Below are 14589 nucleotides of genomic sequence, written 5' to 3' on the forward strand. Positions count from 1 at the left end.
ATATGTCACAGTTACAAACACAAGAGTTTCTGCAGATGCTGGAAAACCAGAGTAGCGCACAGAGGAATTCCACAGGTCAGGAAGCATCTCCTGAGAGGAATAAACAGTTGATGGTTTGGGCTGAGACCATGTGTCATGTCAGTCACTCTAGGTTGCAGAGCAAGACCAACAGGTCCACCCCTACAGACACAGAACTGGCCAGTATGAGTAATTCAATGAGTTTATACCAATTTTGACAGAAAGATAATGATTGCTTTCTAATCCTTTTTGACAGACATTGTAAATGAATTGAAGTTTAGTACATGAGATCATGCCTGAAAGTCCCATTCAAGGGCTGAAGCAACACACACAAAATGCTGGTGGAACGCAGCAGGCCAGGCAGCATCTATAGGAAGAAGTGTAGTTGGCGTTACGGGCCAAGACCCTTCGTCAGGACTAACTGATAGTAAGAGATTTGAAAATGGGAGGGGGAAGGGGCAAATCCGAAATGATAGGAGAAGACAGGAGCGGGAGGGATGAAGCTAAGAGCTGGAAAGTTGATTGGCAAAAGGGGTACAGAGCTGGAGAAGGGAAAGGATCATGGGACGGGAGGCCTAGGGAGAAAGAAAGAGGGACGGGAGCACCAGAGGGAGATGGAGAACAGGCAAAGAGTGATTGTGAGAGTGGCAGAGAGAGAGAGAGAGAGAGAGAGAGAGAAATAAATACACAAATAAATAAATAGATAGATAGATAGATAGATAGATAGATAGATAAGGGATGGGGTAAGAAGGGGTGGAGGGGCATTAACGGAATTTAGAGAAATCAACGTTCATGCCATCAGGTTGGAGGCTACCCAGGCGGAATATAAGGTGTTGCTCCTCCAACCTAAGCATGGCTTCATCTTGACAGTAGAGGAGGCCATGGATAGATTCGGGGCTGATATTATTTCCTGCAACCCTTGATATTCCTGAAGAGTCAGATTATGTGCTGTATTTCAGACCATGTCTGTTTGGCCCCTTTGCAAGGTACAACAGCATTAAATGTTCATTAATTGCCCTCACCCATTTTTCCTCCAAACAAGCAGCCCACAATGTCTCCTTCCTTTAAGTGTGTGTTGTTCCTTAAAAACCAGTTTCTTAAGGTGATCGGAGGTAAGTCATCAATCAACTGTTAGGTAACAGCTTGCCCCAGTACTGTACAATGCTGGCATGAAGATAAACGAGATCATGATTGTTAGAATCTAGAACAGAAAAAGTGGAACACTGAAGGAACTTAGTGGGTCAAGCAGATACTGTGAAAAAAAGTATGAATGCAGTGTCTCAACCCAAAATGACGACCTACATCTTTTGCCTCCACAGACGCTGCTTGACACACTGGGTTCTTTCAGTGTTCTTATCCTTTGTTGTGGTAGAATTCCATTATCAATGCAGAGTTCAATGCCTCCCAGGCTACGAACCACTGGAGATTGTTGCTGCTCAGCTTGGAGGAGACATTTGAGACGTTGTATTTGAACAAATTCCTGAGTCTCATCATAGTGGCTCATTAGAAAAAAAAGATGGGGAGCAAGTCAGGCAAAACAAATAAGTGAACTCAGGAAAGCCAATGAGCAAGTATGGCAGACAAGGGTGGAATACTTGTGAGCAAGTGCTTGTCTGAGGTCAGAAATCAACAAGCTATGACATCATGTATATTTTGGATCAAGAAATAGCTAAAATGTCATGATTAACACATAGTTTAGACAGACACTATGCCATAACTGTCCCCACCCTCCACACCATTGAATATATTTAGAAGGAGTGGGCCACAGGAAAGCAACGTACAACATCAAGGACCTCCAACATCCAGGCCTTATACTTTTTCCACTATTACCATCAGGTAGGAGGTACAGATATCACTCTACAACACTCAGGCTCTTGAACCAGTATGGATAACTACTCACCTCAACTTTGAACTGATCCTGCAAACTACAGACTCGCTTTCAAGGACACGACAGCTCAGGTCCACGGTAATATTTTTTTTATGCTTGCATAATTTGTCTTCTTTTGCACAATGATTGTCAGTTTTTTTTATGTATAGTTTTCGTAAATCCTATCATTTATTTATTGTCTTGTAAATGCCTGAAAGAAAATTAATCTCAGGGTAGTATATGGTGAATTATACATACTTAGATAATAAATTGACTTTGATTTTGACTTTGAATGTCTAATGGCCATTGAAATACTTTTCTGAAGGTTCAGAGTGTTATATTTCTGTATAAACAGATAAATGAGTCATATGTGATATTGTCATGTGTGTGGTGTAAGCTCACACATATGAGATATTGACAGTTTTCAATAAAGAGCAGACTCTTGTTCTGAAGTTCCCATTGTCTCTTACACATCATTACAGATAGGTCAGACCACCTCAGCATAGACAGCACAGAAGCATAGTGGTTAGCTTAATGCTTTATGGCACCGGCTGTAATGTTAGGGTTCAATTCCCACTGTTGTCTGTAGGGATTTTGTACGTTCTCCCCATGACAGTGTGGGGTTTCCTCTGGGTGCTCCGGTTTCCTCCCACAGTCCAAAGACATATGGGTTAGGGTTAGTAAGTTGTGGGCATGCTATGTTGGGTGCCAGAAGCATAGTGCTACTTGCATTCTCCCAGCACTTCCTCGGACTATGTTCGTCATTGCTGCTAACAACACATTTCACTGTATTTTTTGATGTCTTCTTCTTAAGCCCATCAGCCTACTGGAACATAGCCTGCCAACAGAAGCTCACCAGAATCATCTGTCCTGGACTGATGCTCAATCGGCCCTGAGGCATCTGCTTTCACTACACAAATTCATGCATCTTCTAGGCATAGATCCTTCCTCCCCCAGGGGTGAGATCTATGGAGCTTCTATGGGTGTTTCTGGAACCCTGGGTTTTAACAGGACGAGGTTGCCAGCCCCATGCCCAACCCTTCTCCTGTCATAGCTAGGCTTGGGCCCAACCGTGGTGGAGTTTGTGATGTACATGTGACAAATAAAGTTAATCTTTATCTTCTTAAACAAGGATAGCTCATGTAGCATCTCCCAATATGCAACAATAACAGAGGATACATGCTTTGCTGACTCCGGGGTCTGTCCTACAGCCTATGTGACAGATGCAGCTTGCTTTCTTACTGGGCATAGGCACGCCAGTGAGCACCACAGATTTGCAGTTCGCAGCTGAAAAGCGCACACCTGGGATTTGTCCAAGGCTGACATGGTTGACAACCAAGACCGACTCAGCCATTGTCAGGTCAGGCTGCAACACTGAGACATAATCTGTCATCCACTTTTTTCTGACAGCCCTTTGCTGGATGTCAGCTGTGGTTCAGCTTGTGGAAGCCGCTGCTCTAAGTTAGAGGATTGTAGGTTCAAGTCCCATTTCGGAGCCTGAGCCCAAATTTCAAATATTCAGCACTCAAATGTGCTGCTGTTAAGTGGAGAAAGATACTGTCACTAGTACAGATGTCCAAATCATCTCCTTTTACAGGCTGTGGCTCCTCTATATTTCAGGCCAAATAAAAAGTCTTGACCAGAAACATTAACTGTCTGTTTCCCCCCACACGTACAGGAGATTCTGCAGATGGAAAAGAAAGATTAGCTTTATTTTTACCATGTATTTTTACCATTTTTACCTGCAGTTGTACAAGGCCTTGGTGAGACCACACCTGGAGTATTGTGTGCAGTTTTGGTCCCCTAATCTGAAGAAAAACATTTTTGACATAAAGGGAGTACAGAGAAGGTTCACCAGATTGATTCCTGGGATAGCAGGACTTTCATATGAAGAAAGACTGGATCGACTGGGCTTATATTCGCTGGAATTTAGAAGATTGAGGGGGGATCTTATTGAAACGTATAAAATTCTAAAGGGATTGGACAGGCTAGATGCAGGAAGATTGTTCCCAATGTTGGGGAAGTCCAGAATGAGGGGTCACAGTTTAAGGATAAAGGGGAAGCCTCTAAGGACTGAGATGAGGAGAAACTTCTTCACACAGAGAGTGGTGAATCTCTGGAATTCTCTGCCACAGGAAACAGTTGAGGCCAGTTCATTGGCTATATTTAAGAGGGAGTTAGATATGGCCCTTTTGGCTAAAGGGATCAGGGGGTATGGAGAGAAGGCAGGTACAGAGTCCTGAGTTGGATGATCAGCCATGATCATACTGAATGGCGGTGCAGGCTCGAAGGGCCGAATGGCCTACTCCTGCACCTATTTTCTATGTTTCTATGCAGGTACCTCAAAACATATAATGAAATGCATCGTTTGTGTCAATGACTACACAGTCCAAGGATGTGCTGGGGACAGCCTGCAAGTGTCACCGTGCCTCCAGTGCCAACATAGTATGCCCATAACTTCCTAACCCATACCTCTTTGGTAAGAGGGAACTGGATCACCTAGAGGAAACCCATTTAGTCACGGGGAGAATGTACAAACTCCTTACAGAATCAAGGCCAGGTCACAGCTGAGCAACTGAATTTGATTCTTCTACCTCTCCTGGGCTGTTCCACAGGAGAGATGGCAAAATCATGTATTTATGTATGTGTGATATTAAAAATTAAATATTAGATTTATTTGTCACTTGTACATCAAAATATAGAAACATACAGTGAAATCCACCATTTGCGTCAACAATAAACACAGCCTAAGGATGTGCTGTGGGCAGCACACAAGTGTCATCGTGCTTCCAGTGCTAACTTAGCATGCCCACAATTTACTAACCTGTACATCATTGGAATGTGGGTGCAAACCAGAGCACCTCGTGGGAAACCAGGCCGTCACAGGGACAACATACAAACTCCTTACAGACAACGGCAGGAATTGAGCCCCGATAATTAGAGTTGTAGAGCATTATGCCACCATGCTGCCACAAGTCTGTGTGCATGTGCAAAAGTCTGAGCAAAAAGCCTGGTCTCCTGTTATCTTGGACCTCATATCAGTGGACAAAGTGTACAAGTACCACTCCATGTTAAAAGAACTGGTGTAAGAACACTTACATCCCTCAGATCTGGAGTGCAAGGAAGAGTAGAAATGCACCAGTGTCCACACAATTAAGTAATAATCTCTCGTTCACTACAAAGACCAAGAGGAAAGTCATTCAGGCTTTGGAGAGAAAAAAAGAAAATTCTTTCTGCTTATGAAGAAAATTCCAAGGTGGGGCAAATTGATGCAAAGATCAAAGTTCAAAGTAAATTAATTATCAAAGTATGTCTATGTCACCATACACCACCTTGAGATTTATTTTCTTGCAGGCATTCATACTAGAACAAAGAAATACAATAGAATCAATGAAAAGGTACTTGCAAACAAAGACTGAGAAACAACCGATGTGCAAAAGAAGACAAACTGTGCAAACACAACAACAACAAAATAATAATAACAATAAATATTGAATAAATAGTACTGAGAAAGAGTTGTAGAACCCTTGGAAGTGAGTACATAGATTGAGTTCAGTGACCAGTTCAGTTTTGTGTTGAGTGAAGATGTCTATGCTGGTTCAAAAGCCTAATGGTTGAAGGGTAGTGGCTGTTCCTGAACACGAATCTTGCAATAGTTTTCTCCATATTGTCCTGGCCAATGTTTATCTTGCAAACAGCAACATTAAAACGGTTAACACAGTAAGAAGAAGAAGGATCCTGAAGAAGTGTCTTGGCCCGGAGTATCAACTGTTTGTTCATTTCCATGGATGCTGCCTGACCTGTTGAGTTCCTCCAGCATTTTGTGTATGTTGCTTTGGATTTACAGCATCTGCAGAATTTCTTGAGTTTATTAGTTAACACAATATGCTGAGTGTGGGAAATTCATCCATCAAGGGCTTTTAAGCTTTTGAATTATGTGCCCCAGAGAGCTGTGGGTGATGCCTTCAAATAAGTTCAAAGTGTAGATAAACAGATTTTTGCACTAGATGGAAACCCAGAGTAATGGAGATCAGAAAGAGAAATGGAAGCCGAGGCCAAGCTCAGATCTTATTCAATGCTGGGGAAGGGCCTCAGAAACTAAATGCAGGACTGGAAAGGGGTGTGGGCAAGTACAGGCAATGGCCTGGGTCAAGCACAATTTGGTCCATTAATGGGATTGTTAACAGAAACAATAAGCAGATCACCTGAAAGCTGGCTGAGACAACAATCAGTTCAGGTTCATTTCTGAGGACTAGATCCAATGCAAGGGACCATGCAACTAAAAATCTGGGATGCTTCCTTTTGGAGTTGCCACACCATCAGGCAAATTACTCTAACTTAGAACCCAATCACCTGTGCTGCCCGGTCAGTGACGAAGTGGCGGAGCAGACTCAATGAGCCAATATCTTGAGGCAAGTCTGTGCCTATATCTTATGATGTTATAATATTTTCTGGCTTGGAGTTTAGCCCCAAGAGGAAATTAAGAGTCTGGAATGTTTTTTCAATTACTTTGACCCTCAGGGGGAGAATAGGGAAGTTCAGAGGTGCTGGGGGAATCAGTCTGTTCCGAGCATGGTTGGAGATTTGAAAAAAAAATTGCAGTCATTAACTTTGCAAGCTTGGAGGGGACTGAAGGAAGGGTAATCGTAGGGTGTGGGGAAAACAAAAAGGCAGTGATTTCCTCAGTCTTATATGCAGTGAAACTGTTTTCCTTCGGGTAGCCTCCACCCTCATGGCATGAACATTGACTTCTCTAAGCTCTGGTAATTATTCCCCTTCCTCCTCTTCTTTTTCCATTCCCTATTCTGGTTCCCCTCTCACCCCTCCTCCTCTTCCCAGCCTCTCACTTCACACCACTACCCCGCCTACCCACCTTCCCCCTCACCTTGTCTCACCTGCCAGGTTATACTCCTACCCCTCTCTCCACCTTCCAATTTTGGCTTCTTCCCCAATGAAGGGTCTCAGCCTGAAACATCAGCTGTTTATTTCCCTCCATAGATGCCGCCTAACTTTCTGAGTACCTTAACCTGTTTGTGTGTGTTGCAGTGGAACTCAGGCTCTTTTGAATATGAGAGGCATCATGTTTTGACACATCCTGCCTCACAGCCTTGAGTTCTGGGACCTCTCCCTGACCAGTGAGGATTTGCTACAGTGCTGCACCTGCTGTGAGTGGCCAGCTTGCACTGAAACAGCAGCCTCACACCACACACCTTTCAGCAAGAGAGGCAAAAAGACTTGGAGAGGCCCCAAAACTTTCATGAAGAGTTTGAAAGCGGTGGTTACCATTGAGGGTTTTCACTGTGCAGTATATGACAGTGATAAATAAACAAAACACAGGATAGCACACACTTGAGTTCAAGTTTATTGCCATCTGACTGCACCATGTAACATATATACACAACACATAAAACATAGTAATAGCACAAAAAGTTAATAAATATAATTCAAAATGCATGGGAAGTCCATAGCACAGGTAAACAGTATAGTATACAATGAAGAGCTGGCTGTCCTAGTGATGAGACCTCAGTGCTGGCAGGGTATTCATTAGTCTCACAGCCTGGAGCCATCCAGTTTCTGCAGCCATCCTGGATTCTCCTAATAGGAAAGGATTTTGAGGAGAAAATTTCACACAGAGAGTAAGTGTGTGCGTGTGTGCTTTTTATACGCATGGGGGCTTGTGTATATGTGTGTGTGTCTGTATGTGTATGTGGGTGCATATATGCATTGAAAGTGTATATTTGTGTGTGCTTGTATGTGTGTGGGGTGGGTGGGGATGTGTATGTGTGTCTGTGCATGTGTATTTGGCTGTGTGTCGGGGATATACGTTTGTATATCTGTGTGTGGGGGGGGCAGGGTTATAGTATATGTGCAGGTGAGCTGTGCATTTATGCTTTTGTGTGTCTTGAGAGGTGTGTGTGTGTGTGTGTGTGTGTGTGTGTGTGTGTGTGTGTGTGTGTGTGTGTGTGACTGAGGGAACCAGTGAGGGAGGAGTACCTATTTGCATGTACCTGTGTGTGTGTCTTTTTGTATCCGTGTATGTGTGGGGTATATGTGCATGCGTGTGTGTCGGTGTGCATGTATGTTTGTGTGTGTGTGCGCGCGCGTGCGGTTTGTATGTAAGACTGAGGAGGGTATTGGAAGTTAGTACATATTCTTGTCCTGCAACCGCTCGCTGGCAGAATCTGCAAGGTCTTCAGACACAGCGTGACCTTTGCGATCTCCCAAAAACAAGCAAATGAGGTGCAGCATTAATAACCAAAGAATTACTGCCAAGCTTCACTGAGCAGCAATCGCATGTGAGCAGACTTGCGTTTGACCTCTGGTTGTACATGACGAGGTTGAGTGAGTGGGGAGGGGGGGTGGTTGGTGAGGGGTGGGAGTCCAAAAGAAGTAGCGTGGGGTGGGGGGGGAGTGTAGAGGAGATGGTGGAATGAGAGGGCAATAAAGGAGCTGGATTGATGAAGGGGCGGAGGGAATGCTGTGACAAGTGCTTATCAGACACGAGAATAGGGCGAACCTTGCTGCAAAAGGCTTGGGGCTCTAAGCAGCTGCAGAGACCCTGCCTCTCCCTCTCTGTGTTTTTTTTTGTTCCTTAGCCTGTCTTGTTTACAATGGTCTCCGTGATCTCCGAGCTGCACTCACTCGAGAGCTGGAAAGTTCTGAGGTAGGCTCAGTCGGTGCTCTGGCACCCGACACTTATTGTTAAGAGAATGATTCTCTGGCGCCGCGCGTTAGAACTAGTTCCGCTGTCTCAATGCGAACGCCGCACAGTTGAAGTCTCTCCCGCTCTGTCTTCCCTCTTCTCCTCACCGCCAACCCCTGTGGCGAAGTGGCTTGCTTTCGTGATTGTAAATAACATCCCCCGCAGGCCAGGGGAATGGCTGGTGTTTCAGGAAAGCTCCGGGGGGACTGTGCCCCGTGCATTGTATACAATAGAAATGCTCCGTGTTGGGATTCTGATTTAAAACCACAGGGAAAGTTTCTTTGGAATGACGAAGAGAACATCAAGCGGAGACGGGTGCCTTTTCCCCTCAGCTCTCTGCGTCTGGCTCCGTGTAATTGGATTCAGCCACATTTTTTGTTGACTAAGCAATATGTGGGGTGGAGTGGAGGCGAGTTAAGGAGAAGGGTCGGGAGGGGGCATTTAAGCCGTGCCATTCTTTCTCTCTGATGAATGAGGATATTCAGCAGTCGTTCCCCCCCCCCCCCCCCCTTCACCAATCTCTCCTTGCACTGAAGCTTTCTCTGTGGGATCTGCAGCTGTGTCCAGTCCTGACCAGAATTTAACATGGGGAGGTAAATGTAAATAGGATGGGTGGGGGGGGGGGATTGGATTTCAACAAAGAGCGAGCTTCTCTGTCTGAATTAAATTCACGGCTTGCTATTTTCCTTTTGTTGTCCGCCGAGCTGTAGTAATCCTTTGTGCCACTGTAGTGCTTTTTTCCTGCTGTCTAAAGTAGATAATTCTTGAGGAGGTAGGTTTTAAAGGCTCCGTGTTTTTTTATATATGCATATATATATATATATCTCTGGAAGCAGCGGGAATACTTTGCAGACTGCTGTGCAATCCGGGCTCTTGCCGTTATAGTCAAGACTGAGATGCAAGCAGTCACTGGTCACATAGGAAAGGTTCCCCGTCAAAGGCTTTATTTACTCACTTCCCCCATTTTCTTCACATCTCCCCACCATCCATTCCCAATTTACCCCCTTTGTTCCCCCCACACTTGCTGTTTCTGCACTTAACCCCATGGATACCTCTACCCAGGCAACATTTGCTTATGCTGATGCTGACCGAGTTCCCCTTTGCCTCTGTCAGACAAGTCTCAAAGCAGAGATGATCCTTAAATACTCTATAGGATAAACGCCCTTTACACTATAGTCAGTAGTGCTTTTGGGGAATGTTTTCTAGGACACAGAAAGAGCTGTATAAAAGACACAGGAGATACTGCAGCTGCTGGAACTCCTGAACAACACACACACAGGAGGAACTCCTGGCAGCATCTATGGAGGGGAATAAGGTAGGCCTCAGTTAGTCTCGATAGACCATGGATTTGTGCCTTGGAAAGTTTCCAGGGCACAAACCTGGGCAAGGTTTTTATGGGAGACCAGCAGCTGCCCAAGCTGGAAGTCTCCCCTCTCCGCGCCACCGATGTTGTCCAAGGGAAGGGCATTAGGACCCATACAGCTTGGCACCAGGGTCGTCACAGAGCAATATGTGGTTAAGTGCCTTGCTCAAGGACACACAGCCTCAGCCAAGGCTCGAACTAGTGACCTTCAGGCCAAGCGCCAACACAGAGGGGAATAAACAGTTAGTGTTTAAGGCCAAGACCCTTCATCAGGACCTGAGGGTGCAGAGATTTGTCAGAATGCTGCCTGCATGTCTTATGAAGATAGGTTAAGCGAGCTAGGGCTTTTTCATTTTGGCGTGAAGGAGGTTGAGACTTGACAGAGCTGTACATGAGGATAAGAGGCATGGCTTGAGTGGATAGCCAGAGACATTTTCCCAGGGTGAAAATGGCTATTACAAGGTGGTATAATTTTAAGGTGATTGGAGGAAAGTAGAAAGGGGCTGTCAGAGGTAAGTTACATAGAGAGGTCAGTCATGGAATGCCAAAAGTGGTGGTAGAGGCAGATACATTCGGGACATTTAATAAACTGTTAGATAAGCACATGAATGATAGAAAATGGAGGGCTATGTTGGAGGGAAGGATTAGATTGATCTTGCAGTAGATTAAAAGGTCAGCACAATATCGGGGGCAAAGGGCCTGCTTGACCTGTTGAGTTCCATCGTCACTTGTGTGTGTTGCTTGAGGGTAATTGACAATAGGCGGAAGAAGTGCAGAGACATTATCTGTGAAGTTTTGGCCAGTGTATCAGTTAACATAGATGATGGAAAAATTGAAAGTAGACGATAGAAAAATGAAGGTCTATGAAGGGTTAGATTGATCTTAAGAGTAGGTTTAAAAAGATCGGCACAACATCGTGGACTAAAGGCCTGTACTGTGCTATGTTCAATGTTAACATTGCCTGGAACCAGATAGGCTGATCAATCCTGCCCTGCTCTTTGTGGGAGCTTGCTGAGCACAAACTGTTCACATCAGCACGGTGACTGGATTTTAGAGAGCTGTAGCAATGCAGCTGATAGAGCTGTTACTTCACAGCTACAGCGACTCCAGGTTCAATCCTGGTCTCCGGCACTGTTTGTGTAGAGTTTGCACATTCTCCCTATGGGTCTCCTCCAAGTAGCCTGGTTTCTTCCATCAATCCAAAAATATGTGAGTTGGTGGGCTACTTGGCCTCTGTAAGTTACTCTTACTGTGCAACTGAGTCGGCATCTCGGGGTAGTGAATGAGAATGTGGAGAAATAAAATGGGATTCATGTGGGATTGTGGTCAATGGATTCTTGATAGCTAGCACAAACTTGTTGGGTTGAAGGGCCTTTTTCAGTGCTGTATGATGCTGTAGTATAGTGGTTAGCACTGATCTTTACAGCGCCAAAGGTCAGGGTTCAATTCCTGCCATGATCTGCAAGGAGTTTATACGTTCTTCCTATGATGATGTGAGTTTCCTTTGGGTGCTCCGGTTTCTTTCCGTATTCCAAAGATATACGATTAGAGTTAGTAAGTGCTAGGTTGGACCTGGAAGTGTACCAGCAACAGTGGGCTGCCCCAGAACAATCTTCACTGATTTGATTTGATGCAAATGATGCATTTCACTGTGTATTTTGATATTTCAATGTACACGTGACAAAGATAATCTAATCTAATCTTAATCTATGGTATACTGAAACTGTTTGTTTCTGAATGGGTTTGGCAGGGTAATTGCTCTGAGTATTTTTCCCACCGTGGAGCTGTGTACAACCAAGGAGTCCAGTTTCAGGATAAGCCCATTTAAGGCACAGATGAGAATCAGTCCATTTCCTCAGGGAATTTTGGGAATTCCCTCTTCTAAAATTCAGTGTAGTTTGTAGTATTGAATATATGCAAAAATGAAATATTGAAGTTTTAAAATTATAAAGGAATGGAGGCCATAATCAGATTAGTCACGGTCCTATTGAAATGTACAGTAGGCTCAAGGGTGCCCTAGGCTCAGGCCCAATATGTTCTGCTTCTGCTTGTATTTCTTATACATGATTGGCTGTAGAATATTTTCAGATATCATAAGAACATAACCGGTTCTACAAATGTTTGTATATAAATATGTCAAACTTTATTCTTTGACCTGCACTACATCCAACTTTTATCACTCATCTGAATATAACAGTTTTACTTAACATAACAATTCCTCTTTACACCTGCTAATATTTGTCTGAAGAGTGGTGAAATTACCTGATCTCTAGGTAGTCCTCAATGCATGATCTGGTTGATAGATCATTGAGTTAGACAGCAAGGAAACAGGCCCTTTGGTCCAACTTCTCCATGACAGTCAAGATGTCTGTCGAAGACAGCCCCATTGCCTGCGTTTGGCCGTACCTCCAACTTTATCAGGTATTGGTCAGATCACATTTATAGTATTGTGAGCAGCTTTGGGCCCCTTATCTAAGATAGTTGTGCTTGTATTGGAGAGCTTGCAGGGGAGGTTTTTTTTGAAAATGATCTCAAAAAAAGGGTTAATGTATGGGGAGCATTAGATGGTGCTAGGCCTGTACTCACTCAAGTTTATAAGAATGATGGTCTATCTGATGGAAACCTACCAAATATTGAAAGGCCAAGTTAGAGTGAATGTGGAGAGGATGTTTCCAATAGTAGAGAGTCTACTAGTTCCAATAGTAGAGATTCTGAGAGCACAGCATCAGAATGTAAGGATGTCCCTTTTAGAACAGAGATGATGAGAAATTTCTCTAACCAGTGGGTCATGAATATGTGGATTTCATTGCCAGGTTGTGGAGATTGATGGGTACTTGATTAGCAAGGGATCAATGGCTACTGGGAGAAAACAAGAGAATGGGGTTGAGAGGGGAAATATATCAGCTACAATCGAATGGTGGAGCAGACTTGATGGGCAGAATGGCCTGTGTCTGCTCCTATGTTTTAAAGTCTTAATGTTTCCTACGCACATTCCTGTTCAAATGTTTTAAGCATTTTAATTGTACCTGCATCTACCTCCTCCATTGGCAAGTCATTCCCTGTACCCAACACCCTCTGAGTGAAATACCTATTCCTCAGATTTGCCCTCTCACTTTAAACCCATGCCCTCTATTTTAGGTTCACCTACCTTGGGAATTTGCTTCAGCCCTTTGTCAGTTCCACCTATCACCTCACAGCTTCTTGCATCGTTCTCTCCTTCCCCTTCCCTCGCCTTCTTATCATGCTTCTCCTGGACCCACCCATCACCCACCATCTCTTTCTCAACTCTCTCCCCCAACCTTTTTCTACTGACTATCACTACCCCTCCACCTTTTCCTTTCCAGTCATGATGAAGGGTCTCAACCCAAAACATCGACTGTCTATTTCTCTCGTAGGTGCTGACTGACCCACTGAGTTCCTCCAGCATCTTGTGTGTTGCTCTAAATTTCCTGCAGCTGCAGTCTTTCTGGTGTCTATTCCTGTGCTAAATGTTCCACGTTCTGCATTCCGGACAGGTAGAGACACAAGACTGAAGATGCTGGAATACAGAGCAACAACAGAAATTCTGGAGGAATTTAGCAGACAAAGCAACATATGTCAAAGAAGGAGGATAGTCAGCGTTTCTGGTCAAGATCCTGTATTAGGACTTCCACAGATGCTGCCTGGCCCGTTGAATTCCTCCAGCAGTTTCCCTTCCACAGTGCTTGATGGCCATCAGGTCAGGGATTTGGCCAGATTGTGATATAGTTGGTTCACCCTACACTGCTTTTGGAGGGCTGCTGTGTGCCTGTAATACATGGCACTAATACCACCCTGACTGTGAGTGACCAAGGGGTAGGAGTGCCTGGTATTCACTGAGGAGGCTTTGAACATGACCTCATTTCTTAACCTCTTATCTGCTCGGTAATTGGAACCGATATAATTTAACTAGCTAACTGCTTGGTGTTGCAGTGATAGTCTGCTCCCTTTGTAGCTTTTGTATTGAATGTATCCCCACCATGCTTTTAAAGGGAAAGCTCTTGGATTCCAACCAAGCCACAAAGTATAGTGATATCTTTCCATGTCAGTAATGGTGTATGGTTTGAGGGAAGCTTGATGACAATGATATTCCCTGCAGCTCTAATGCTCTTGGATGACAGTTTTACTCATTTAGAAGCTGCAATGAACCATGGTTATGAAGTCTCTCTTCTGAATGTCAGTGCCATTGAAGATATTAAAGTATAACCTCACAGATGTTTAAACTACAGGGGACAAGAGAGGGTAGCATAGTTGTTAGCACAATCTCCTTACTTCGCCAGTGATCACCATTTGGGGGTTCGATTCCTGTTGCCGTCTGTAAAAAGTTTGTATGCTCTCCCCATGACCCTGTGGGCTTCCTTCGGGTGCTCCGGTTTCCTCCCACAATCTTAAGAGTTATGACAAGTTGTGGACATGCTATGTTGGCACCGGAAGCGTGGCAACACTTGCAAGCTGCTCTCAGGACGATCATTAAACTGCGTTAGTCGTCAATGCAAAACAACACATTTAACTGTATGTTTTGATGTTTCTATGTAGATGTGACAAATAAAGTTAGTCTTAGAAAAATTGGTGTTGAGGCCAAGTTTGGATCAGCATGAACTTAGCAGGCTGAAGGGGCAA

The 14589-nt window shown here is 44.3% G+C and overlaps 1 protein-coding gene across 9 annotated transcripts in view; it reads left to right on the top strand.

Annotated features, from left to right (window-relative positions):
• celf2 (cugbp, Elav-like family member 2) overlaps nt 1-14589 on the top strand; it is a 1092382-nt gene that overhangs the window by 387132 nt on the left and 690661 nt on the right. For 4 of the 9 annotated variants that reach the window (XM_059987343.1, XM_059987349.1, XM_059987353.1 and 1 more), the window contains exon 1: nt 8423-8549. The exons of 1 other annotated variant lie outside the window; for it this stretch is intronic. In XM_059987343.1, the coding sequence (XP_059843326.1) occupies nt 8497-8549 (53 nt within the window). In that variant the 5' untranslated portion in view covers nt 8423-8496. Of the gene's footprint in view, nt 1-8419; nt 8550-14589 lie in introns of those variants that run through there. 4 more of the 9 variants (XM_059987344.1, XM_059987346.1, XM_059987348.1 and 1 more) reach the window with 2 other exon arrangements.

Source organism: Hypanus sabinus, chromosome 13 (genome assembly GCF_030144855.1).
Source record: "Hypanus sabinus isolate sHypSab1 chromosome 13, sHypSab1.hap1, whole genome shotgun sequence".
Lineage (NCBI taxonomy): Eukaryota > Metazoa > Chordata > Chondrichthyes > Myliobatiformes > Dasyatidae > Hypanus > Hypanus sabinus.